At 36.7% G+C, this 27,925-nt stretch overlaps 1 protein-coding gene and 1 long non-coding RNA gene across 2 annotated transcripts in view; both read right to left on the reverse strand.

The window, feature by feature from the left end:
• On the reverse strand, positions 1–27,398 carry LOC140152342 (nesprin-1-like). The gene is made up of 19 exons (XM_072174646.1): positions 27,373–27,398; positions 26,870–27,078; positions 25,000–25,091; positions 24,115–24,258; positions 23,075–23,386; positions 20,760–21,044; positions 18,716–18,812; positions 16,164–16,369; positions 13,802–13,963; positions 12,737–12,892; positions 11,898–12,224; positions 10,101–10,244; positions 7,322–7,489; positions 6,038–6,172; positions 4,814–4,975; positions 3,550–3,770; positions 2,461–2,566; positions 1,118–1,438; positions 1–228 (listed from the first exon to the last, which is right to left on the reverse strand). The coding sequence occupies exons 1-19, from the start codon at positions 27,396–27,398 to the stop codon at positions 1–3; spliced, it is 3,501 nt and encodes a 1,166-aa protein (XP_072030747.1).
• Positions 27,399–27,631: 233 nt separating this feature from the next.
• The window catches only part of LOC140153574 (uncharacterized), a 35,155-nt gene continuing 34,861 nt past the window's right edge, over positions 27,632–27,925 (reverse strand). The window contains exon 3 of the long non-coding RNA XR_011859123.1: positions 27,632–27,885. This is a non-coding gene — a long non-coding RNA (uncharacterized lncRNA). The remainder of the gene's footprint in view (positions 27,886–27,925) is intronic.

Here is a 27,925-nt window from a genome sequence, read left to right on the forward strand (position 1 = left end):
TTATGTACATACATGAAGCCATTGGCCTTTCTGTGCTGCTCTAGTCTTGGTATCTACCCAATCTTTCTCCAACCCTGTCTGCTGCTGTTTGACAGTATCTGCCAGGGCTGAATGAGGCTGTTCAGGATGATGTTGATGATGTTGATGATGACGATGATGCAGGTCTTTACCATCTTGTATTAGCTGCTTCAGCTGAGCTTCACTTGCTGCAAGCTCTTCTTCAAGTCCCTGTAAATTATAAATGAAAATTTGCCCATGTAATTACAATAGCAGATAACATTGTTAGAAAATAGTAACATTAAAGGTATATTCAGCGATTTCCTCATCCGGGGGATCGTAAAAATCATCAAAATTCAGATTTCGGCACCTTTGTTAGTGTTATAGATGTGCTAACATAGCCTGCAAGAGGTTAAGCTGAAAAACCTGTGTATTAAAGACAAAATAATACATTTTACACAAATCTGCAATTTCTCTACTTATGCAGAGAACTTAATTAAATGTATTTGAATTGGGGTTCAATGTAGTAAATATTGCTGTTTTCCTTGTTTGTTACTAAATATTTCATTTAAAAAATACCCAATGACATATTTTTTTACAACATGGCATAACTGGGCATTAACAGCAGAGACAAAAAAATCATTTTGAAGCTGCTGATGAGGAAGCATCCAGAAAGCGATTAACCTCCCTGCTGAAGCTGGCCCTTGATCTACTGTTAACTTATGCAATTTATACACAATTTTAATTGTTTTACAATCTTGCTAAAATCACTGAATATACTGTTAATAGTAGTGGTACTATGGACTATGTGTAGCTGGCACCACACTGGGCAAGCACACACTTATACACTGCACTTTTGTATAGAATCATTTCATTGAAATAGCAGTAAAAAAATCACCAACAAATCAACCCAGCAATCAATGGACAAAAAATTCAAGCTAAATGTCATCATATTCCTACAATAATTTAACTTGGAAGTAACGCCAAATATTAATAAAAACACAATGATTCTCCTGCTATTTTCCCCAAGATTATATATAAATCAGCTATGTTCTGAAAAACAAGAATATTTTCAATCTCCTGACATCCTTCTTACACACAGTGTACATGTATCACCTACCTGATGATCTTCAATTTGCTCTTTGAGCACCTCAGAGCTTTCCCATACAGGAGGCTCAGCAATAGATGCCTGCTTCTCACCAAGCCACTGCCTAGCATCCTTAGCTGCCTTCTTGTAATCAAACATCTTCTGCTTGGATTCCATTTCAGGTGTAAAATTATCAAGCTTGGCCACAACAGCCTTGTGATTTCTCAAGCTTCTGGATAGGTTTTGGTTCTCTGTTGAGGCTTTTTCAGCAGGAAGGCTCTTAGCTAGGTTGTGAAAGGCATCTTGAAGCCAGCTGCATTCTTGCTGGGTTTTAGGAACCATCTCTCGGATAGTCTGATGGTAAAAAGAGGGAAAAAAACACTCAAATATGGAGTCATTGATGGGGACAGGCGATTTGCACGGAAAAAAATAGCAAATTGCGCAGAATTGCGCGGAACTTTTTTTTCTGTGCAAATCATGTATCCCTGCCCATAGGAAACAAAATAGCCAATTGCGCGGGAAAAAGGTTCTGCGCAAATCGCTTGTCCCTGGTCATTGAATACGTAATGTGCAGTAGTGCCATTTTTTATGTTCTCACATTCTGAACTTATCTGGGAGAGTTTAGTTTCATATCCTAAAATTGACATATCTCAGTGCTATTTAAACATTTAATTTTGCACAACATATTTATTATCTAGCAATACCACATGCATTGGTAGATCCAATTAATTGGATTCACCAATTGATAAAAAAATCATAAAAAAATCGAAATGTTTCAAGACCTTTCAGAACTCAAAATGAACATTACTTTACTTTATCAAATTTCATCCTCCTCCTTGTATGTAATGTTAAAAGGGTACCATGACTGAAAGAAATTTGTACTGAAAAAGGAAATACTAAAGTAAAGTTTGTTCAACATATAAGTAGAAAATGTACTTGGATTTTGTTACTGCATAGTGTTTTAATTGACTTACGCATACCAGTCACACATTAGGCCTAAAAAAATTGTTTGATTGGCGTAACATGAAAAAAAATTAGGGTAGGTCAGTCGGCACTTTAAAAAAAAAAAAAAAAAAATTTTACACACATTTTAAGCTGAAAATCGTTAATTTTTTCATTTTTTTTTCAATTTTAATTTTTCCATTTTTTGCAAAAAAATAAGAAAAAAAGTCTAGGGTCGGGCCTATTTTTAGGGTCGGTCGGGTTACGCAAAGGGCACTTAGCATGGGAGCTGCGCTCAAATGTCTGCATGCAGTTCTTTATCAATCCATGTTAATATAATATAAGTCTCACTACTTTATTAGGTTCAACAAAGTATAGTAGCAATAAAAATTGAAAAAAATTTCAATTTTTTTATATTACTCATCTTATCTTACCTGTAATTTGGCACATAATTGTCTGAATGAATCGTAATCATCAGTTGCAATGATAGCTTTCATTGTGTTATTGGCATCTTGTATCCACTGTTCTAAAGATGATAATCTGAAAACAACACAAGAATATGACTGAATTAATCTTTTTTTTTTCCAACATCAATGAAAGTGAGGGTCAACCAGGACCGCGACACTCCAGCGCTTGTTGGAAGACAGGAGTACAGCAGAGAGTAGTACATGTACAATTGTGATTTCCGTATATAATTATAGTTTTGAGAACGTAGACTCGACCAAAGTGTGTACTTCATTACAGAACTGCTATGATTAAAACCAGATCTAGGATGGGTTTAAACCATTACAAACATGACAAACCGAGAATGTTTTATTGGAATACGCTTTCTGTTATCGAGTGGTCATAAAATGCTCTGAGATTACGTAAACATGGAGGACTTCGTTAGAGACTTCATTAAGATTACGTCATTGCCAGAGCTTGTTTTATTTTTCATTAGAATGATTGACAGCAGTGGGCGGACTTGTACTCTTTGTTTTGTGAGCGGTACAAAAATGTGATTTCCCGATAAATTAATACATTACGATTCGGACCGTCTCTTCCTCAGACCTCTATGTAGGACTCTATGGTCTCTTCTCATTACACGATCGTAGTAAGACTTGGCGGCGACGGCGCTATGCAATTGCCTGTCTTCAACTGCGGTATAGCATGGTATAGGCAGTTTGTACAGAGTGTCGCGCTTCTCTATCTTTTTTTTCTCGGGGTCAACTAGATAAGAGGCATGGTTATCAATAGGCCTTTACACACATAATCTACCTCCTTTTGAACTGTACATTGGAATAATTCAAACTGGAATAATCTGAGACTGAATTAAAACGACTAGTTTGCATCTGACGTCAGGGCAAATGTGCGGCGCGATTGGTTGCTGACCTTTGCAGTACGGCACTTTTGGTCTGATTGACACGACGTCATACGCAAACTAGTCTTTTTTAATTTGGTCTCAGATTATAGTATACAGTTCCATTCCCTATGGCATCTGTAAAAGGAACTCATTTTATTCATCAAAACAATGTTCCTCTTACCTATCTTGGTAGTCCTTCCATTGGCTAGGCCATTGCTGTAGTCTCCTATACAAATCCTCAACCTGTGTACACAATTTATCATGCCTTTCTTGGCATTCCTGGAAAGTCTTGGTTGGAGACTGGTTACTAGGGTCAGAGGTCTGTAAACGATGAGCCATTGATTCCAGCTGCTCCAATTGAGTTGTACACACATCCAATAGCTCTTGCTCCTGAAAGAACTCCTAAAATATAAATTGAGTATTGAATTTATTTTACCAAATCTAACCAGTTCATGTTTCAGGAAGTCGCCTGCACACTACTATGAATATGAGCCAAATCAACATAAAAAGCCACTTTCATTGACATTTTTGATATATATCCTATTCCTATTTACTTCTGAAGTTTGAAATGTTAAACAAATTCAAGTCCTTAACAAATATTTGACAACTGTCAGTGGGCACACCTGACGTTGAAATCATGTTGAAATCATGTTGTATTTGCAAATGGACTTCAACCTGATTTCAATCTTCTTAATTTTTGCATTGAAAGTTGGTTGAAATCAGGTTGAAATTTCAACGTTGTATCAACGATGATTCAACATCGAAATCCTAACCTCTGCCTGCTGGAAGTACAAAATAAAGTAACTATAGTGTCTTGTATCAAGTTGAGAGTAATTCCATGTTGGATTTCATAGTGACAGATTCAAATTAGTGTGTTTACACTGTTGTTGCATCACCAGCGTAGAGACCAACTGCCTTTGAACGCCTGTGTATACTCCCCGCGGGATTAGGTCAGCCTGTGCGATTCAAATCTACAAAAATCCAACATAGCATTACTCTAATTTGAGATGAGACAAGACTATACTGGGCTATCTTTAGTAGATAGCAACAGGTTCCAACAACAGCTTTGAAGATATCTACAACAGATAGCAAATTCCTTCAAACTGCATTGATATTTTATCAGTACATAAACCATACACATATATTTGTGCCCATCCACCACAAACTGGTTGTAAAGTCGTCATTTTCCATTTTGAGATACAATCAAAAACAGTATATGGATTTCTATGTAAAATATAGTAGGAATTTGACCTTTGATGAACCATAACTTCACTTCCAGATGTCCAATGAAGCTGGTTGAGGTGCCATTTTAAAGCTGAAAGTGCATTCTTTTAAAATCTGCAATAAACAGAAAATGATCTAGGGCCGACTTTACTACCACTTCATAGTGGATGGTCACATTTATTGTGGACATGTATGAAGTTTGTAAGTGTTTGTCAACTGACCTCATGTCTATGGATAAGATCTTCTGAATCCATTCCGAATTGCAATCCCTTCTCTTCTGCCGTGACTTCAACCTCACCAGCCTTCAGATTCCTCTTCAATTCATCTGCTGTCACTTGGAATTCAAGTCCCAATGATTTGTGTGCTGCTTTATCTCTCACATCCTGAAGAAAATATTAAAACATGTAATTTTCAAAATGTGATATTTGTGACTAAAGATATTAAAAGGCCATTTCGTGATCCACAGCCTCACCCCCCCCACTTTTCTCAAAAAAAGGTTGAGATTTTTATACCACTGGAAACCTCTGGCTACATAATGTTTATGTACTAAAAATTTCTTGCAGATTAATTTGTTTAACAAAAATATCGTCAAATTTGAATTTTGTTCTGGTATACCAGAACGAAATTACAACAGTGGCTTATGGAGCAGTGTAACACACATAATCATGCATAACTCGCAAACGCAAAATCGTAATCAACTGAAACTTTGGGAATAAGCTTTTTTCATGGATATCTACTAAAAAATGTCATCAAAAGAGGATGATAGGATCATGAAATCCTCCTTTAACATATATGTCACAAATTTAGGTGAAACATGTTTTAGCACCTTTCTGATATTTTTTTTTTTTGACATGCCTCGGTCACGTGTTGTGTGATAGATATGCCCTTTCTGTCTCTGTCACACACAATCGCTGAATTTATTATTTTTCTGAAAACATGCGAAACATTTAAAAACATCTGTAAATTATATTGAGGGCTCAGAAACACAAGGCCGTATGTCCATCCATTTTGACCACTATGAGGAAAAGGTGATTGAAGATTTGGTAATATTAAATAAACACATCATGAGAGCTTGTTATACTCACTTGTAACTTTGAAAAACTATGTTATGGAGATGAGGCTTTGTGTTACTTGAAAGAGAATTTCTTTATGAAAGTTGTTCTACCAAAATCTCAGTTTAAAAAAATTGGACACATGGTGCTTTGTCCCAGTTGGGAAGGTATCATAACTCTTTGAGGGTGCATCAATCTTGTTTTTGTTAATATTTCACTTACATTCCAACTATTTACTTTCATTTGAGGTACATAAACCCCATCCACAATGATACTATCCTGGATACTATACCTGTGTGTTGTAAGTTTATAAACTTGAACAAATTTCAGAAGTTTAGTCCGATTTTAGGATTATAGGTGCATTTCACCTATCTTGATTACTATGTAACCAACCTGGTATTGTTCTTGTAAAGCTCTTATTCTTGGTTCCACATTGTGTCTTTCAGCAGACGGCAAGGCATGTAATAATTGCTGACTAGCTGTTACAAACTGCTCTAATTCATCTGGCTCGGCACTTCCAAATGTTTCCTAATAACAAAATAAAAAGCCAAGGTTTATTCATTATACACGTTTGAGCAAGTTTGAACTTCAATTGTATTTGAAGGGCAAAGTTTAAAGTCAATGAAATTGACAATGTGAACCTTTACAGACTCTGGCAGAGAAGAACGACACTTGATTACATTTTTAGAGTGTAAATGTTTCCTGATAACAAAATAAAACCAAGGTTTATTCATTATACACGCTTGAGCAAGTTTGAACTTCAATTGTATTTGGAAGGGCAAAGCTTAAAGTCAAAGAAATTGACAATGTGAACCTTTACAGGCTCTGGCAGAGAAGAACGGCACTTGATTACATTTTTAGAGTGTAAATGTTTCCTGATAACAAAATAAAAACCAAGGTTTATTCATTATACACGTTTGAGCAAGTTTGAACTTCAATTGTATTTGGAAGGGCAAAGCTTAAAGTCAATGAAATTGACAATGTGAACCTTTATTACATTTTGAGAGTGTAAACAGCGTGAACACTGAAATGGGGTTCTGATTGGCTAATTCAATCGACTGACAATCATGACAACAAACTGATACTCTGATTGGCCGATTACATGTTAAAGCATTGGTCAGAGCAGAGCAGCCCTCTTGAAGGGAACACAAAGCTCCGCATATGTCGCTCATTAACAGGGCATTCGCGTCAATCAGAGCAAAAGTCTGCTGCTGTACTTCTCTGGAAGCTAGTGTAATTTGAAACTGTAATTAAAATTAAATTGAACTGACCGCTATCATTTTGTGATCCAAGTAAGTAAACTACAGCCTAGATTTTGTTCAATCCATGCAGATAGTCTTTAATAATTTTCAAGCAAACCACTTGGTTACAGATGTTACTTGAAGATTTTATTTAAAAAATGTAGATAAATAAATGTAGATATTTATATAGCGCTTTATGCCGTAAACAGCCTCAAAGCGCTTTACATTTATTCCATGGTCATTAGAATATGTCGGAACCACGCTTGCAGCCTACAAGTGGCACAGGGTCCATCAGTACAACGACTGTGACTACCCCTAACAGCTTCCCATTGCACCTGGGTGGGAATTTGCAAAGATTCATACTATCCAAGAGATCACTGGTTACAACTTTAGACATTGCGAACAATAATTTTACTTAAAAGCAAACCTGCATTACCTTATGTTTTTCAAGCTGCTTGTTGATTGGTCCTTTATCATCTTTGAGCTTCTTGGCTGCATCTTTGAGCCAATCAGATAAATTGCTTTCTTTCTGTGCAAAGTCCTTCCACAAGTCAGCCCTCCCTGACAACGTATCTTCAGAATCTCTTGACTGACTCACACAATTCTGTATCAAAGTATTGTAGAAACATTTTAAAATGCAAAATATTAGTAAATTCACATTAATAGTGTAGTCACAGTAAAATAGGAAGCCAATGCTTTTATAGATCTGCAGCTAAACAAATATTTTGCATCATATATTTCTTCCCAAACTCTTGACTTCAAGAATTTGACAATTTGAATTACTACAGTGAATGAACCAGATCAGATATTTACATGAAAACATTTTGACTGATTATAGCGCCTTAGTGCAATTTCTTTTTGGTTTTTGGCGCTCTATAAATGTCAGTGATTGATTGATTGATGATTGATTGCTCAGTGCCAGAAGTGTGTAAGTGTAATAGCTGCCCTGTGAACATTTGGCAATTTACACACAGTATACTGTACTCATCTAAGCAGTCACTGAGCAGACAATTTGCCATACATTACTTATCATTCAGACTACTTTTGCTATGGTAATGTTGGTTTTTCATAATGACCGATCTGATCCACTCAGGCCAAAATCAGAAAAGGTCCGTTCATACTACGCCGCTAATGCGGTGCGTTGCCGCTATATCAATTACTTTTTGCCACAACTCAACGCAACTCATCGCATTTCCAAGTTAAAATGTATTTAACTTTATTGTGATAACGCAATGCAGTATTCTGCGGTATGATGCAGTGCGGCAACGCATCATATCGCATCGCAATTGCAGCGTAGTATAAACGGACCTTAACTTGCTCAGCACATACAACTACAATCCCTAGGTCTCTTGAATACTCGGTGGCAAGTCATGAACCTTTTATTTGTCAATTTTCTTATGGTTTTTTTTCTCCTCACTATTTGCCTATATATCTTAGTTTCATTATTGCCAACTTTAGCCTGATTGGACCAGACCTGTTCACATATATTGAAAGCTATCACATGATGGTGACAGCTCCAAGTGTGATATTTCATTGATAGGTTTGACATTTGTTGAAAAGTAGTTCAGGTATCTCATGTTGGTGTAAACATGTTCTGTATTACACCATACAATTATTTATGCGGTTGAGCTGTGTTGTGACCACTTTGTTTTGCATTAGATTGGTAATGGGGTAATCGTTTTGTTCTCTCTCCAAGACTGCTTGTACCTTAATACTCTCCGTGCTAGTCATGCGCTTCAACGGAAAAAGTTGAAGTTTTGAAATATTTTCTCAAAATATCAAGAGCTATCATAAGAACTACTGATCCAATACTAGGCTTGTTTGTACTCATTTTAATACATTTTTCACGCTGATTTCAAATATGGTCAGGAAAATTTACATTTCTGACATTTTTGAATTAAAAAAAAAAATTTGAAACATGTTGTCTGCAGTCAACACCCGTGTGAAGAGGGTTAATAGAAGTGTGTATTCCCTGGATTTATTTGGGTGTGATGCTACTTTTTATCTTGACTTATCAGCCAGTTAATGTGGCCAGAAAAAAATTCCAACTATTAGCAGAGTAAAGCCTATCTCTATGTTGAATGTTGGTATAACTTGGGCCATTTCATTTGAAATCTTTACACCCCCTATGAAAGACATGACCTTAATCTCCAAAACAGGGGGTATAGATTTCAGATGGAATCACCCATTCAGGTTGCCCCATTTGAAATTCACACTCCCTGTGTGGAAGATTAAGGTCATGTCTTCCATATGGGGTGAATGGATTTCAACTGGAATAACTCATTTTAGAGCAGACGACACTGAATGGGTGGCTCCATTTGAAATTCACACTCCCTGTGTGGAAGATTAAGGTCATGTCTTCCATATGGGGTGAATGGATTTCAACTGGAATAACTCATTTTGGAGCAGACGACACTGAATGGGTGGCTGCATTTGAAATTCACACTCCCTGTGTGGAAGATTAAGGTCATGTCTTCCATAAGGGGTGAATGGATTTCAACTGGAATAACTCATTTTGGAGCAGACGACACTGAATGGGTGGCTGCATTTGAAATTCACACTCCCTGTGTGGAAGATTAAGGTCATGTCTTCCATATGGGGTGAATGGATTTCAACTGGAATAACTCATTTTGGAGCAGACGACACTGAATGGGTGGCTGCATTTGAAATTCACACTCCCTGTGTGGAAGATTAAGGTCATGTCTTCCATAGGGGGTGTATGGATTTCAACTGGAATAACTCATTTTGGAGCAGACGACACTGAATGGGTGGCTGCATTTGAAATTCACACTCCCTGTGTGGAAGATTAAGGTCATGTCTTCCATAGGGGGTGTATGGATTTCAACTGGAATAACTCATTTTGGAGCAGACGACACTGAATGGGTGGCTGCATTTGAAATTCACACTCCCTGTGTGGAAGATTAAGGTCATGTCTTCCATATGGGGTGAATGGATTTCAACTGGAATAACTCATTTTGGAGCAGACGACACTGAATGGGTGACTGCATTTGAAATTCACACTCCCTGTGTGGAAGATTAAGGTCATGTCTTCCATATGGGGTGAATGGATTTCAACTAGAATAGCCCATTCTGGAGCAGACGACACTGAATGGGTGGCTGCATTTGAAATTCACACTCCCTGTGTAGAAGATTAAGGTCATGTTGTCTTATAGGAGGTGTAGGGATTTAAACTAGAATAGCCGCCTGCAAGTTACCTTAAATCTTAACATGAGGTCTGCTACAGTACTCTCCACCTTTGTAGTTTCCACGTAAGTAGTGCTTTGGCTAACAATATACTTCACAATGTGGGATTTATCTTCCAGCTGAAGTCCTATCTCTTTTGATTTGGAAAAATGAAGCTGTAAAATAAAATGGGTAAATAATGACATTACTGCATATTAGAACCAACAGATGAAAATCTGCATTGGGCTATTCCATTTAAAATCCACACTACCCCTGTGGAAGATTTTGGAAATATCTTCCAAAGAGGGAGTATGAATTTCAAATGGAATTTACACATTGGCAGCTCCATTTGAAACTCCCTCTCCCTCAGGGGAAGATTCCGGTTGAATCATTCTCAGGGGTGGATGAAATTCAAATGGAGTTGCCTAATGTGTTCATTCCATTTGAAATTCATACTCCCCCTGTGGCAGATATTTCCAAAATCTTCCACAGGGGTAGCGTGGAATTTAAATGGAATTGCCCATTGTAGAACTTTCAAATCCACCGGGTCATGTTTCACATTCTGTAAAAAGCCTGTGCAGAATAACACAAATCAAGGCTTGAGTACAAACACAACAGTGACATCACAGGAAAATGATCTAAGGATATTTTCAGCATACTTTTACAACACATCCAGACTTTCAAAATAAATAATATAACAGTATTTGGATCACTCTGTATTTATTCTTGATCCATTTTAAAGAATGAGGTGTTAAATCTGAGCTAAAAGGTGCAGATATTGGATGCTGGTTCTAATTATGACATATCTGTCTGTTTAGTAATGTCCCCTTCCTCTTCCTCCTCCTCCTCCTCCTCTTTATCTTCTTCTTCTTCCTCTATACATGCTGTACCTCAATTTGAGTATTGTCGCACAGACTTTATGTGCACAGTTTACCTATGCACGAACCTGGAACCTAGAATTGAATATATGAATACAAAACCCACCCAAGTCCATACTTTGGCCAAATTGAGTTAAGCATGGGAAATTGTTGCTATACATAGGCCTGCCATATGTATGAAAGAACAACTCAAATTCATCCTCTGTGTCTATTGAGCATGTGAAAATAGCATGTATGAAAGAACTACCCAATTCCATGATTTGAGTCTTGTAACACATTGATTGAAATCCAGTATGTATAAAAGTACACTTGTAGCACATTCATTGCTGGAGAGTGACTTTTGAACACAAAATGGGTTTAATAAAGGAAAGTGTGTGGTTTATATTACATGGCAGAATGCTTATCAACATACATACCTGTGTGTTTTATTTTGTATTATCTTACTAGTGGTAATCTCATTCCAACATTGTATGTGATTCAAAAAACCACCCAAGTCCAGCATTTAAAATGAACCCCACAAAGTCCCTGAAATGCTAATCGTCATACCTAATACAGTTTAATCCACTCATTTGCACGTAAAACTTACCATATTGACCAGGTAAATCTAACTGAAGGAATTAAAATGATACACAGGTTTTTCTCACAAAATCACTTCCCATGGACTTGGGTGGGTTTTGTATTCATGTATTCAATTGATTGCAAATATAACAGGAGATGGTTCCTCTTCTCTTTTCCGATAGCTCTACAACTTTTAAAATGTGCGTTGGGTTTGACTCTTCCTGTACACAGGAACACCAGCTTTACATGACTTTCCGAACCACAAGCTGTCGTTCATTATGCTACATATATCTGCATGTGCTGTGCAATGTACAGAGGAGTGACGGAAGTTTACAATTATATATTTTATGTACTGCTGTCAGTATATTGAATTCTAGACCTAGATCTATTTACCTTATGCTTCCTAAGCTTCTTCTGTTTCTCTTTCTGATCCTTCGGCACCTCATCTCTCCCATCTACCATCTTCTCTGCATCTTCAATCCAGTCTCTTATCTCCTCCATACCATCCTCATATTGCCTAGCAACCGGTAACACTCCATTTACAACTTGGGCTTTGATGGGGATGGTGTCTCGTACTGTCACAAGTCTGTCTTTCAAGCCACGGAGTGTAGTGACCAGTCCAGTAGCTTGGTCTTTGTTGAGATGCTTGACCATAGCTTGGGCAAGCTGAGAGAGTTGCTTCAAGTTGTACTCCTGGGATGGAACTTGGTTTCGTAGTTCCTACAAAATGAAAGCCAAGTGAAATAATTGTAATATCAAGCAATTTTGATTAGCTAGAATGCAAATTAGATCCCCGTGACATGATCAAGGGGAATGAGTCACATGTCGCCAATTTTCAATTTTAAAGATTTTTCAAATCATTTTCTAGCAGTCTACGAATGCTACATTTTGATGCAAACCCCATCAAAATCAGACATCTGGTTACCAAGTTATGAGCAATTTATCAATGGCTGAAAACAATATAAAACAATAGAATTTGAACACTGTTTTTGCCAATATCTAAAAAAAAACCAATATTAGCAACATCTGACTCATTCCCCTTGATCATGTCATATATTCTAAACTCTTGAATTCAAAATTAAATATTAAGAAGCAGAAAGGACATAATAAAAGTTTCATTTGAAAATTGGAGATGTCTGACAATTTTATATCTAAGACATATCCATATGAATAGATTGATTGTAATTTCCAATAATATTTGTGCAAATGTGTATTTTGCTGTGTGTACTTACATCCAAGAGCTGAGCGTGTTCTTTAAGTGCCCAACTTGTACATGGTGATGGTTGAAGGACAATAGGTTCTGCCTGCTCTAACCACCTGGTGCATGCTGTCACAGCTTGGTTGAATTCTTGCTGCTGTCTCAATGCTTCATCAGATTTCATGTAACCCTGTAAAAAGAAACACAAACCAAAATGAACCACACATTGATAAAATCATAAACCTAAAAAGCGCAGTGATTTATAGTGTGCTACACATGGCATAAACCCACAAGAAGTTCGCTGATCACTGTGGTTCAAGACACAAACCATTTAACAACAATATGGGACTTGCAGCTAAGAACCGCACACCCTGTACATACCACAATAAACCATCACAGCCAGGATCAGCTCTCCAAGTTCTCGTACCAGTGACTGAGACAATAAGCAGTTAGTTCTTTGTCCACAACTATTTCAAGTTAGGGACCATTCACAAACACTTGTAAGGGGGGGTCTGATGCAAAAAGGGGGAGGGGCCCTGAAATTTTTGACCCTCCTGAGGGGGGGAGCCCTGAAATAAATGACCACAAATTTTCCTGGAAAAATTGAGTTTATATGCTTTTCTATGGGGTTGACCCATAATTTTCATGTCAAAAGGGGGCCCTGAAATTTTCGAGGTCTGTAAGGCCCCGAAAAATTTTTGCAATAAAATGTTTTTGCATCAGGCCCCTCACCCCTTACAAGTGTTTGTGAATGGTCTCTTAGCTCAATAATTCTGCATGAATGAACAGGGCTTGCTGGAATTTGCACACCAATGCATCATAGTCTAATCAAATGTGAAAACCATGACCTACCCTCTCTGAGCTGTTCTTGATGTGCATGTGAATCAAGGCAGCAGTGCCGGTCACTAAATATTTTGTCTCAGGACCTGTGGTGATCAGAAGGTTTGTGTCTGGTTTGTACCTTAGTCACTAGACTGATATTATGAGGGCTCAGATTAAGAGCTATGTCTTCCTTTGCCATCAAATACATCTTCTTTGTGACTTCTACTACATATTGATTACATTGATGTTATTTTCCCTGATCTCCATTGCTGCTTACCTTGGATTCTTCAAAGACTTCCTTCCATCTCCTGTTAATGAGCAGAAGCTGTTGCTGCACCTCAAATGTGACATCTTCCTGGCACATTTCAATCAGGAAATTACCGGACTCATTCATAGATGTATGTCTATCTAACCAGTGTGCTAAGTCTCGGAAGTGATGCTGTCAAAAACAAGATGAAAGAAGTATTAATGAAGAAATGAAAGTTTCAGGGATGTAAATGGGCAACATATTTATTTCCTGAAAATCCATCTGGTCCTTGGAGACAGGTGGCCGAAAGGCTTTGCGTGGAGTATTGAACATTTAGGGGGGGTTTGTCTGGGGAATATGATGCAGGGTATCACCCTCCTAAAAAAATTTGCTCTTTTTATGATGCAATATCATCATCCAATTCCGGGAATGTAAAAAAATATTTGTTTGTTTTACTTTTACAGATTTTTTTTGCCAAATTTCTGGAATTCCGGTAATTTTCGGAAGATTTACATTCCTGAAGTTTGTACTACTTTCATTTCTTCTATAGTCATGTATACTTCAAATGGAGAAGAATCAAAAGCAAAATCCTAACATTTATTATGAAATAGAATCATATAATTTATATCAAATGGCATCATTAAACCCAAACTATAACCTGTGATCGTTGAATCAAAATTCTTGTTCCAATTCTTCCACACGCATTGGCCAATGTAGAGTGTGAATATAGATATTTGGCAACAATGTTTTGATTGGGTGATCAAAATAATATTATGAATGATCAGCATCTCATTGGCAAAGTACCTGCTTTCCTTGAGGGGGTGTGGAATGAGCACACTAACCAACTCTATTTTAAACTCATCCTCCCTCTGTGGAAGATTCAGGCTGAATTTTTCTCAGAGGGTGTTTGAACAAACGGAACTGCCTAATGTGCTCATTCCATTTGAAATTCATACGTCCTGTGTGAAAGATGTTTCTAAAATCTTCCACAGGGGTAGTGTAGATTTTCAATGGAATAGCCCATGAGTTTGCATTTTAAGTGTTGCAGGGTTGCCAACTCTACGCAGTCAGAATCGCATTTGGGCACTTCCCATGCTCTCACGGCAAGGTAGCAAAATCTCACGCCAAGGTAGGAATATCTCATGCATTGGTAGTAAATGCTCACACATTATTAAAATGTAGGCCTAGTCCAAGAAATTTTTGGTTCCCTTCTCTACCCACCCCCAAGAATATTTTTTGGTTCCCTTCCTCCACCTCTCCCCTTTTTATTAGATTCTCAAGCACCTAGGCACACAAAAAATCATTTAACATTTTTAGTTAGCAAACAATATTTCCATTCCGATATGCCCATGTTCAACATCTCACGCCAAGCAATTCCAAAATGTTGCCAACCCTAAGTGTTAGTGAAAGTCACCTCTGATCTCATTGAGTTTTTAAACAAAATGACATAAATCTGTTATTTCCTCATTATTCTTTACTTACAGCTGACTTTTTCTTATAAATCTTTCTTTCTTCTTCTGTCGACCCATACATTTACTCTAGCACTCACATGATTACACCGATTTTTGACCTAACTTGGCCACAACCATCGCTGACCATGACCATACATGTCACATGAAACTTGTGGGGTCAAAGGTCACGCATGGGTCATAATGATCAAAAACTTAATTTAAACTCAAAATGCTTCTTCTCCCACAAATTAAAGGACAGTAAGGACACTTGCATACATGCATTGTTATTACCCCATGTCTATGAAATGTACACATATTTGGGGTCAAAGGTCATTAAGGGGTCACTTCCGGTGTAAAATGAAATACCTTCAAAATACTTCTTCTGCCACAAATAACGCAGCAGAGTGATGCCACTTTCACACATGTATGGTTCTGACAGAGTGCCTACAAATTGTAAACAGATTTGGGGTCAAAGGTCATTAAGGGGTCACTTCCAGTGTTAAACCAAATACCTTCAAAATGTTGTATTAACCAAGAAAAACAGCACAGTGACAGTATGTTCACACTTGATTAAATGTTACCCCAGTGTATGAATGGTATTTTTTATTTGGGGTCAAATGTCATTAAGGGGTCACTTCCGATATAAAACAAAATACCGTCAAAAAGTTTTATTAGCCAGGAAAAACATAGCAGTGGCGGTTTGTTAACACAGGAATTGTTGTTACGCAGTGTATATGTGGTACTTTTTTATTTGGGGGTCAAAGGTCATTATTTTCCTGTCCAAAACGATATTCCTTCAAAATACCTCTCCTGGCACAACAACATAGCAGAGTGATGCAATGTGCGCACTTGCATTGACATTACCCAATGTCTATGGGGTGTTCAGAGATTTTGGGGTTAAAGGTCATTAAGTGGTTAAGACCACAGCTGCTTCTAGTTACCATTTTAGTCTGTTCATCTCCTTGTTGCAGTACCTTCTCTGCCTCTTCCAACCATTTTTGCAATGCCTCCACATTGTTAGCATATTTATCCCAGTGATCTATCACCTCCTCCAGCATCGTCTTGACACTTTGAATCTCAACGGTTAGGTTACGCTTCTTTTGCACCATGTCATGCATAAACTTCTTCACATTTTCTTTTTCTTTGGCTGAGAGAGAAATTGGAAATGAACAATCAACATACAAATGAGTCAATATACAAATGTAGACTGAATGAATTGTTTTAAAAGGCCTTATATTGAAAAAAAGTGGAATCTGCCAAAGTTATGTAAAATAGAAATGGACAAATCTGACCCATCCAATCTGGCCAAAAATAAGCATTCCCAATTTCATAAATAAGCCTTCACAATTTTAGAAATAAGCCTTCACAATTTCAGAAATAAGCCATCATAATTTCATATAAGCCTTCACAATTTCAGAAATAAGCCTTCACAATTTTAGAAATAAGCCTTCACAATTTCAGAAATAAGCCATCATAATTTCATATAAGTCTTCACAATTTCAGAAATAAGCCTTCACAATTTCAGAAATAAGCCATCATAATTTCATATAAGCCTTCACAATTTTAGAAATAAGCCTTCACAATTTTAGAAATAAGCCATCATAATTTCATATAAGCCTTCACAATTTCAGAAATAAGCCTTCACAATTTTAGAAATAAGCCTTCACAATTTCAGAAATAAGCCATCATAATTTCATATAAGTCTTCACAATTTCAGAAATAAGCCTTCATATTTCATATAAGCCTTCACAATTTTAGAAATAAGCCTTCATAATTTCATATAAGCCTTCACAATTTTAGAAATAAGCCTTCATATTTCATATAAGCCTTCACAATTTTAGAAATAAGCCTTCATATTTCATATAAGCCTTCACAATCTGAGAATGAATACCTCGGAACAAAAAGAAGGTTAACTCAGAAAATCACGAAAGAAAAATTAGTTGGTGTCAGTTTCTGCTTCAAGGGGAGTATCTACCACCTGTTTTAATAGTGATTTAATGTGCTACCGCACTGAAACATCCACCTCGCAATCAAAATTTTAGTTTTCAAATGTGTATATTATTGAAATGCTGATGAAATTTCTTACTGTATCGATTGTTTTATAATTTGAGAAATATGCTTTAATTCAAATACTAAATGATGAAATTTCTTGTTATGTAAATTCTATTGTGTCATAAATCTTAAACTGTGTAAATTATTTAGTTTCCAAAACATGTCTTTTATGGAGTATAATGGAAATCTGAAATCTGAAATTTCTTTCTTGAAAAATTCTGAATTCTTAATTTGATATTTGATAAAAACAATTTGCAGTTAAATTTGATACGTTGTGTTGGTTATGTATTTTATAATATGTATTTTATAATATGTAAAATATGGGTTAGTTTCCCCATTTTAAATTTATGAATGTGTATGCTTATATATTTATGTATCCTATGTATTTAAATATTTTGTTTCATTATTTTGATGTATTTTAATGTATATTTTTATGTGACCCCTGGGCCTCATGGAAGAACAGAGGATACCTTAAAACATCCACTGAATGAGTAACCCAGGCAAAAGAAGAAATAAAACAAACAAACAAACAAACCTTCTTGCATTGAAACTACATGGACATAACAATCGTCTTTGCCATTTATCTCAAAATGCACTCAATGTGACTTAACCACCTTTCAGTTCAGAGGTCTTCAATTTTCTTCATAAGAAATAACCCTTCACAATTCAAAAATAAGCCTTCACAGGTCAAAAAAATAATTTTAAAATAAGCCACACTGTCAAAAATTTTCAAAATTCTGCATTTCTTCTCTAACTTATGCTCAAACCACAACTTTGAATAGCGCCCTCAATTTAAGACACTTTTTCACATATTATTAAATTGGCATTAAAGAAGCAAATGCACTGTGTTCTACAATATACACCATGTATTACCATAGTGCTAGTTCAGCTATATCCTTAATTGGATTGTAAGAAATATGCAAGCAGATTAAATCAAAATAGGTCAATTTATAATATCATTATGAATTTTAGGGGTTATCCATGTGACACATGTTTCACCAAATAATTAATTTGGATGTGTTCATATTATGATTATAATCCTACTTGTCCATGAAAATATTTATAACTACTATTAAATCAATGTTTTAATATTGATAGTTTGTACCATTGATCATATTTTTAATATTGATAGTAGTTTTTCACTATTAGACGCAAAGATTACTTTTATATACAAATCATTGTAGTATTTTTGTACTGTAATCCTAACACTAGCCTCAACTTAAAATTAACATATCTCTATTTAATCCAAGTCTTAACATTTTTTTGTTAATTATGCCTAAATGTTCCTGCACAAGCATTATAACTGTTAGAACCCCCGAATCAGTAATTTCCAATGGCATATTTCCACTCTAGGTGATAACAGAATTCAAGAATTTGTCAGTTTATTTTGGAGTAACAGTTTTAAATGTTACTCCAAAATAAAATGAAAACAGCAACTTACCATCAGTTAGTTGCCTATGGTACACTTCTGATACGGTGTCTACCTGCCTTAATGTTCTCTCATACTGCTCAAAAAATTGACCATCTTTGATAAATGACTGCAAAGAGAAATGGAAAGATAAATGTTTAGAGAAAAAAATCATCAGTGGAGAGTGGCTTACATTAGAGTGATGACAGACATAAATATCTAAGCTTCAGCCCAGCCCTTGCAAAAATATATAGGAATAATATAGGAACATTTTGAATGAATTATAGGACAATAGGCCAGCGGAAGTCAAATACAGTGTGTATCAGAGACCAGTAACTATTGTTAAAGGGGGTCTCTGGCAATCATAACATTATACCTTATATGTTAGAAAAATAATTATCAAGCACAAGTCATATGGTTTTATTTAAAATAAACTCATATTGACCATAAAAACTAATAAAAACAGTCGGCTCTCAACACGCGATATTCAAAATTCCCGCACTGAAATAGTTTAAGTGCAATGACGTAATAATTGTGTGTGCTCAATTGTTGTCAGCCTTCATTGTATTATTGGGATGTCATTGCACTCGACAATTTCGGTGCCCGGGAGTTTTGAATATCGCGTGTTGAGAGTCGGATGTTTTTATTCGTTTTATGGTCACTATGAGTTTGTTTTAATTAAAACTATGTGATTCGTGCTTGATAATTATTTTTCTTTCATATAAGGCATAATGTTGTGATTGCCTTTAAGGTGGAAAAGTCCCAAAGATAGGTCGTACTTCAATTTTTGCATAATGTGTGCATCAATTTGGACTGGTATGATGTCTATACATATTGATATACTGGGCAAAACACAGAGGCCAGTAACATCACAAGCAAAGCAAAAATTATTATTTCTACATAAAATTCAGTAGTGCAAGTGAAACAACATGTCAAATACCTAAATTTGGGGAAAAAAGGAACAACAAGACATTTTGTAACAATATAGGATAGCAATAGTTCAAAAATATTGGAATAAAGGGCTGATTGAAGCCCTGAAATACATAGTGCTTAAAGAACTTGCAAAACATGAAAGGAATAGTGCAGACCAGAAGAGTTTCCAGTGACATTGGAATGAATACTTAACACCCTACAACATCTGGCCTGTACTAAGTGTTAAGTTAAAGAAACACTATGCGATGAAAACATCTATATCAATAAAGTAGAGTTAGTCTATCTCTCAGACCCAATAGCATGTAACAAATTCCTATCAAGTAACATAAGAGCATTCTTTGGAATGCACTAACTACAGAATCAACACTCTGAACAAGCTACGATAAATGCTATTCATACTACCCCTGTGGAAAATTTGGGAAATATCTTCCACAGTGACAGGGGGAGTATGAATTTCAAAGGGAATGAACACACAAGGCTGCTCCATTTGAAACTCACTCTCCCTCTGTGGAAGATTCAGGTCAAATCTTTCTCAGAGGGTGTACAAAATTCAAATGGAGCTGCCTATTATTATGATTATCAATAGGCATCAACCTACAAGCCTCAGCACACTCTATAGGAATTCCCTGACTACTGTGGCCCAAGGCACAGCCTAAGTCAGGGACTTGCAGCTATACATTTGAAGTGCATGCCTATACATACCACAATAAACCATCGCAGCCATGATCAGCTCCCCAAGTTCTCGTACAGGTACACAAGACTATATGTGGTTAGTTCTTTGCCTAAAGTTTGTTCGGCTTGCAATTGGCAAAAATTATTCAGTTTTTTTGCGTGCGTTAATAATGTCTCACGCTCACGTAAATTCACATAAGCGAGCATCAGTCAAGCATTGCACAAAGTGCAAACTAGCATATGTGCTGCACCCACCTGCATGCACACCATTCTATATCAATACATGATGTTATGAATCTTATTTTTTTCATCAATTATAAGCTGAACAAACTTTAGAAGAATTTCAATTATTTCGTAAAAAAACAAACATGACTGCGCCAGAACTCGAACTCGCATCACCAAACACCTTACCGATTGGACTAACGTGATTGTTTAAGAAGAAAAGAAAATATTCAAAACTTGATCCACTTACTTTGTACGTCTCCAACACTTCAACAACAGTTTCCTTCGTCTTGTACTTGACCGTCCATGATTGTAACTTCTTCTCAGCCATAACAATAAAAGATAACAATTTGTACTTCTTCTCCAAGTATTCCAGCTTGACCTGTTTCCGTTCTGCTGCAGGGATTAAGTCCTCAAATCTCAGGGCCATGTTGTCCAGGATTGGTTCTGGTACCTTTTCTGAGCCTACCCTGCCTCCTGACTGTTTGATGTGTAGGAAATTTCTATGCACTATATGTGCTTCCTTGAAGTGCTCCTGAAAAGGGCCAAAACAGTTTGCTGAATGTTAATCATTGAACAAATTTGAATCTTTATCCAGAGCAGCCAGCGCACATAAAAGGTTAAATAACAAACAAACAACAGTGCATCTCGGCGAATTTGAACCGGCAACCTTCATAATACCGACGCTCTAACCAACTGAGCCACAGAAGGGAAGTTTTACTTCTTTCATATTAGGTTCATATTTTTCATGTGCACTGTCTGCTCTGGGTAACTATTAAAATTTCTTGATCCCATCAACCCAGGTAACTAAGTATAATAATTTCAATGTAAATCATTGTTGTTAACGATATAAAACACCTCGGGGCAATTTCCATCAAACTCCACCAAAAAACGGCAGATTTTATATGCATTATGGACATTTATTTTTTAAATCCCAAAACAGAACATCTGGGGTTGGTCTGGCTATAGAACACGGGTTTGTTTTTCGTCACCTTATCACAAACAATGTCACTTAAGGGGGTACTACACCCCTGGCCAATTTTGTGCCTATTTTTACATTTTTCTCAAAAATTATAGAGCATTGATGACAAGTAAGATATGTATATTATAGGGGCAAGGACTACAACTACTGCACTGGAAATTTTATTTCATCACAGACAACAGTTGTGGAGTTACAGTCAAAAATGAGGGAAAACCAATATTTGATCAATAAATCAATAACTACTTGCCTTGAGTTACTGAATTTTCAGTGCAGTAGTTGTAGTCATTGCCCCTATAATATACATATCTTATTTGTCACCAATGTGCTATAAATTTTTGAGAAAAATGCAAAAATAGGCACAAAATTGGCCAGGGGTGTAGTACCCCCTTAAATAGAAATCAGCCAATTTATGGCATTGATTACAAACACAATATTACAATGTGCAAAGCACAAAGTAAAACCAAATTTTACTATAATTAAAGACAGAGATAAAAAGAATTTATCGCGTCTGATGTCACTGTCAATTACGATCCTTGATTGGTTAACACAGGTTAATAGCACGTAAAAGGAAGACCGATCTATCTGGTGCTGATCGGAGAAAAGGAATAGCAGCAAATGGTGATACTTTTTATTACTTTGACAGACTCAAACATAATAAAGTGAAATATCTACTTTACTATTAAAAAGGAACTAAATAAAATACATAGCTTTTTTGCAATATTTCAATATGAAGTTCCAATCGTTTCTAAGCATTATTCAAGTTTAAATATAATTTATTAACAGTTGTATAAGCTATTTCAGTCATTTTTAAAAGTTTGTTTACATTCAGTACAACATATGTGGCAATTACCAAATGGCACAGATAAATAAGCCAGACTAGAAATAACCACTTTAATGCCCAGCTGGGCTTGCATCCACCATAACATAAAGGTTGGCAGTGTTACATTTCCACCCATGTACTACAGGCGACACAGGGCTTGTATCGGTTCTGACATTTGGCAAGGTGCGTGATATTGTGCATTATGGGATATTACGGTGCTGTATAATGTCAATATTGCACCATCTGAAAGGCAAGGTATCTTTTATGATTTACATACGTCATAAAGGTGTCTGTATTTATATCTGTGATATTACCATTGACATTAACCCTCTCCATGCGGGTGTCAACTGCAGACGACAAGTTTAAATTTTTTTTTTAATTCAGAATCGTAAATGTTTATGACCATATTTGAAATCGGCATGAAAAATGCATCAAAATGAGTACAAACAAGCCTAGATTTGGTTCAGCGATTCTTAAGGTGGCTCTTAATATTTTGAGAAAATATCTCAAAATTTGGAACTTTTATGTTGAAGTCTATGGCTAGCATACAGAGCATTATGAGTAAACCCTAACAGATGCACACAGCTTGATCATATTATGTAAACATCTCATCTAAAAAATTTTTTATTGAAAATCATTTTCAATCAAAATTTTTTGATTTTTGTACTTTTTTACATAAACAAAGTTTGAAACAAAAATATGTAATGCATATTAATAACCCTAATATGCATAATCAAAACAAAGTGTTGTCTATCTCCCTTACCACATGTTCATCTAGTTTTCTCCTCATACTACTACAAGTCTCCTCTTGTGATTCCAGCGGTTTCAACTCATCCCCCATCAAGGTCTCAGCACGATCCAACCATGTGCCTATTTTCCCCAACTGCCCAGGTAGCGTGATCTCCAAGTTGCGTCTCCATTCCTTATATTCCAATTCCACCTTTGTGAACTTTGTCAGCGTCTCCACGTATTGTTCTTCGGTCATTGTGACCAGCACTTTCTTCTTCTTTTTCTCCATGATGATGGCGGCTATCCTGCGTACATGCTCGTGCTCAACTTGGAATGCGATAAATTGCTGGAATGAGATTCGGGAGACGGTGGGGTGTTTATAAAGCGGAAGAGGATGAGGGCTGTCTCAAAGTAGGTCGTAATATCAGAATATTGATGATGCAATGTGAAATTTTACCATCTTAATATTTTTACCCCTCTAGGGATTAGAATCAGCATGACACAATCAAAGATGATTACTTGTTAAAATATTGGCCTGCAAAAAAAAGCCTGACAAGACACAAGATCTAATGGATGGAAGGCATTTACTCCATTATATTTAGCCTAGGGGTTGACACATCTGGGGGCGTGTGTCTGTTGCTAGGTAATGATTGGATGAGAGATGGGTATCATGTGTCATAACATCAGCTGGAAGTATGATGGCTGTAATCAAAGGTTGCTAGGGTAAATTATAAGACAAAACACCAACAATTATACACCAATTACAGGTGAATTGTAACGATAACTGGCCTCTGGTTTAAGGTCATGAGGAGAATCATTCATAAATTTACTCTCTGAAAATATGACATAGGTAAACTAGTGTCTGGTTCCACATTTTCACATTTTTAACAGCCCGGGTGACACTTACAACAAATCAAGACAGAGAAATCAAAACAAAATATTTATTGAAGAGTTGTTTTTCAATTTCATTTGATAAATTTGATTGCTACTTTTATTCTCATCACATTTCTATTCCATTATCAAGTAAAGATAAAAATCAAACTTCCAGGCTAAAAATGATGTTTTATCCCTTACCCCATATTGTTCATCCATTGTTAATGTTCTCTGTATAGATTGCCTGGTAGCTGCAATCATCATGGCTTGACCTTTGACTGACCATTCTTGGACCTGTTGGCACATGTGTCTTTCTTGGATAGCAACTGGATCATTCTCTGGGTCCTGGAGGTAAAATCATGTAAAACACAATGTTTAATATAGAGTCTCGTAGTTTGGGAAGATTAAGTTATACAAGTCAAACATCTAACTCACAATTTAGTGTACTTCTCCATTCAGAATGCTTTCAGTAATTTGACAATCTAATACCAATACTACTATGGAAGCCTTCAGTACAGAGAGTGAAATTGGGTAATATAGGAAACAGTGGAGGCATCAGGAAATAGGGGGAGGTATGGGGGGAAGTGAATTTGGGGGCAAAATGAACCAATTATGCACAAAATTGTTGCAAAAAGTGGTAATTTTGGTAATTTGGGGTTTTTACTGTGGGAGGAGGACACTGGGGGGAAAGAGTTCTGACTGGGGGAATTCCCCCATGCCCCCTGTGGCAATATGGTAATATCCTTGGCTTACACAACTTATGTGCTTTGCGTTGAGCGTATATGTGTGTGAATGCAGAAATGATAAACAATCACGCTGATTGGCTGATCAGCAGTCATGACAACAACACGGTTTACCCACTGATCATCAGCGCGAAGAAGGGGTGGAGGCATCACATCTTTTATGTGATTGATAACCACGGCGCATACCTGGACCACAGAAGAATTTTTTTAATGTACTTTCCTGATCTGCATGAACAGATCAAATGAAAGACTGGTCCTTTTACATTCTGGAACATGTCTTTAAAAGTTGAACTATCATCTATAATGTGTACACAAAAAAATTTATATTGTACAAAATAGTTACCTTTGGTATTGTTCCAGCTTCTGGATAACTCTTGAAGAATTGAGAAACATATGTCATAATGGACCTCTCATCTGGCTTGTCAACATCAACATCTTTGGACACAAGAAAATAGAGAAACTTAAGTCGTCATTGAGGTATAACTATTTTGTTTGTTAATCCTGTCTGACATGTGAAATGTCCCTGGTTCAATTCCTTGAGAAGAAAGATTTTGTCAATTTCAATTGTATTGGATTTCCCCCTTATGATATTACAACAGTACAAAAGCAGTGGTAGCATCTACAATTCCCCTTTTATTTGGTATATTGGGTTATTCCAGTTACAATCCATACACCCCCTGTGAAGACATGACCTTAATCTCCCACACAAGGGGTGTATTTTTCAAATAGGGTCACCTATTCAGGTAAGCCCATTTGAATTCTCAAGTTCATGTCTTTGCATAGGGGGTTTATGGATTTCAACTGGAATAGCCCATTTTGGAGCAGACAACTCTAAATGGGTGGCTCTATTTGAAATTCACACTCCCTGTGTGGAAGATTAAGGTCATGTCTTCCATAGGGGGTTTATGGATTTCAACTGGAATATCCCATTTTGGAGCAGACAACTCTAAATGGGTGGCTCCATTTGAAATTCACACCCCCTGTGTGGGAGATTAAGGTCATGTCTTCCATAGGGGGTTTATGGATTTCAACTGGAATAGCCCATTTTGGAGCAGACAACTCTAAATGGGTGGCTCTATTTGAAATTCACACTCCCTGTGTGGAAGATTAAGGTCATGTCTTCCATAGGGGGTTTATGGATTTCAACTGGAATAGCCCATTTTGGAGCGGACAACTCTAAATGGGTGGCTCCATTTGAAATTCACACCCTCTGTGTGGAAGATTAAGGTCATGTCTTCTATAGGGGGTGTATGGATTTCAACTGGAATAACTCATTCATTAACTGTTGCAAACTCTTTACACAGTGTGCACATGAGATTTGTTATTTATCTAGGCATGTAAGACTCTTTTACAAACCAATCATACCTTTAAAACCAAGTTGATCATGAAAATAATTACAATTAAACTTCAACACTACTTGTTTATTTTCGCTTACCGGGAGCGCTTTCAATTCAGGAACTTCCTCGTCGTCAGCCGATGTTGTTAGCTCTGATGTTTTCTTGGAAAGGGCTAGAGACCAACCTGATCAGGTGACATTACACTTGATGACATCACCGAAATTAGAAATTTCCTGCCCCTGGGTTTGATCAGGTTGTTCCACACAGGATCTAATTCCAATCCTGTGTCTCAGTTCAATGAAGGATCTTTGCTTCTTGATCTGGATAGCTTCCAGAGGCAGGAAACTTTCGACTTCGGCGACGTCATCAAGTGTGATGTCACTTGATCAGGTTGGTCTCTAGCCCATTCCAAGAAAACATCAGAGCTAACAACATTGGCTGACGACAAAGAAGTTCCTCAAAAGCGCTCCCGGTAAGCGAAATAAACAAGTAGTGCTGAAGTTTAACTTAATAACTTTCATTTTATTACCACCACATATGAATCTGCAATGGGCTATTCCATTTAAAATCCATACTACCCCTGTGGAAGATTTAGCTAAAGTCTACCACAGAAGGAGTATCAATTTTGAATAGAATAGACAATTGGGTAACTTCCATTTGAAATACTCACTCCAGTTGTGGAAGACATAGGTAAAGCCATAATACAGGGGGAATACGGGTTTCAAAATGATGAACTATTACCAATTACATTTGAAAAACATACTCCCCCTGTGGAAGATATTTCTAAAATCTTCCACAGGGGTAGTATGGATTTTAACTGGAATAGTCCAATTCTATACAAGTTGATCATGTTACTTTTTTTGAAATCTTGCTTACCATGAGGATCTAGCAGTCTTGCAATGCCAAGCTCTCTCTCGGCAACATCAAACGCATTTTCCAATTTCTCCACATTTGTACGATGGGCAAGACTCTCCAGATCCACCAGGTCACTCTGGATGCTGTTAATGAGGACGTTGAAAGCATTTCCATCTCGCCAACTTGGCCCAAAATCTTTCACTTCTGGTAATGGAGTGCCTGCTTCAGCTCTGCAAGTAAAGAAGTGTTGAGATTGTACTTGTTACATTCTATGTTGCACAAAATAGAAAACAAATTTTAGTGCAACTGTCATGATTAAATACAGTGGTTTAAAATGTACTCTTAATATTACCCTCTTTAAGACACCACAAAAGGTTATGTGTAATGCAATCGGGTCAATTTATACTTTATATATTTTTCCAATAAGTAATATCTTTAATTGTGGTTTCTTCATTGTAACTTTTGTGTTTGATGAGATGAAACCTCATAATTTTCAAAATATTTAACCCTACTATGACACAAACATAATAATGACTGCAAGCAAAACCATGGGCACCCCCATGCCAATTACAAACAAAAAGGTCTACTCTTTTTCTTCTCTGTAAAAAAAAACATTGAAAATCAACCCCTTCTTAAAAAAAAAATCACAAAAGGCAATTTATTTCAGGGAAAAATATTGAAATTTCCCTTTTTTTTTTGAAAAATTCACAAAAGGTTCACTTTTTTAGCTCCGTGCATCCCCAATAATAAATCCTGGCTGTAAGTGAAATGTCTCACCCTTTCTTTGCTGCTTGTTTGGCCCATGTCAACAATGCCTTCTTGGCTGACAACTTTTCTTTAAACTTCTTAACAGCAGGTAGAGCAAACTTGGTAGGTGGCGGTGTTAACGCTGTAGTTGTTAGACGTCGCTTAGGTGATGGGCTACTGGTAGGGGTGAGGGCAGTAGCACCTTCACTCCCGACGCTTGCCAGGCTACTGTTGCTACTGCTGACTCCTGATTGTGAAAGTTGTGCAAGGGTAGTTGCATTCTGTTCAATCTGTAGAAGTAATAGGATGAAAATATAAAAGTAAGCAATT

This window comes from Amphiura filiformis, chromosome 5, assembly GCF_039555335.1.
Source record: "Amphiura filiformis chromosome 5, Afil_fr2py, whole genome shotgun sequence".
Taxonomy (NCBI): Eukaryota; Metazoa; Echinodermata; class Ophiuroidea; order Amphilepidida; family Amphiuridae; genus Amphiura; species Amphiura filiformis.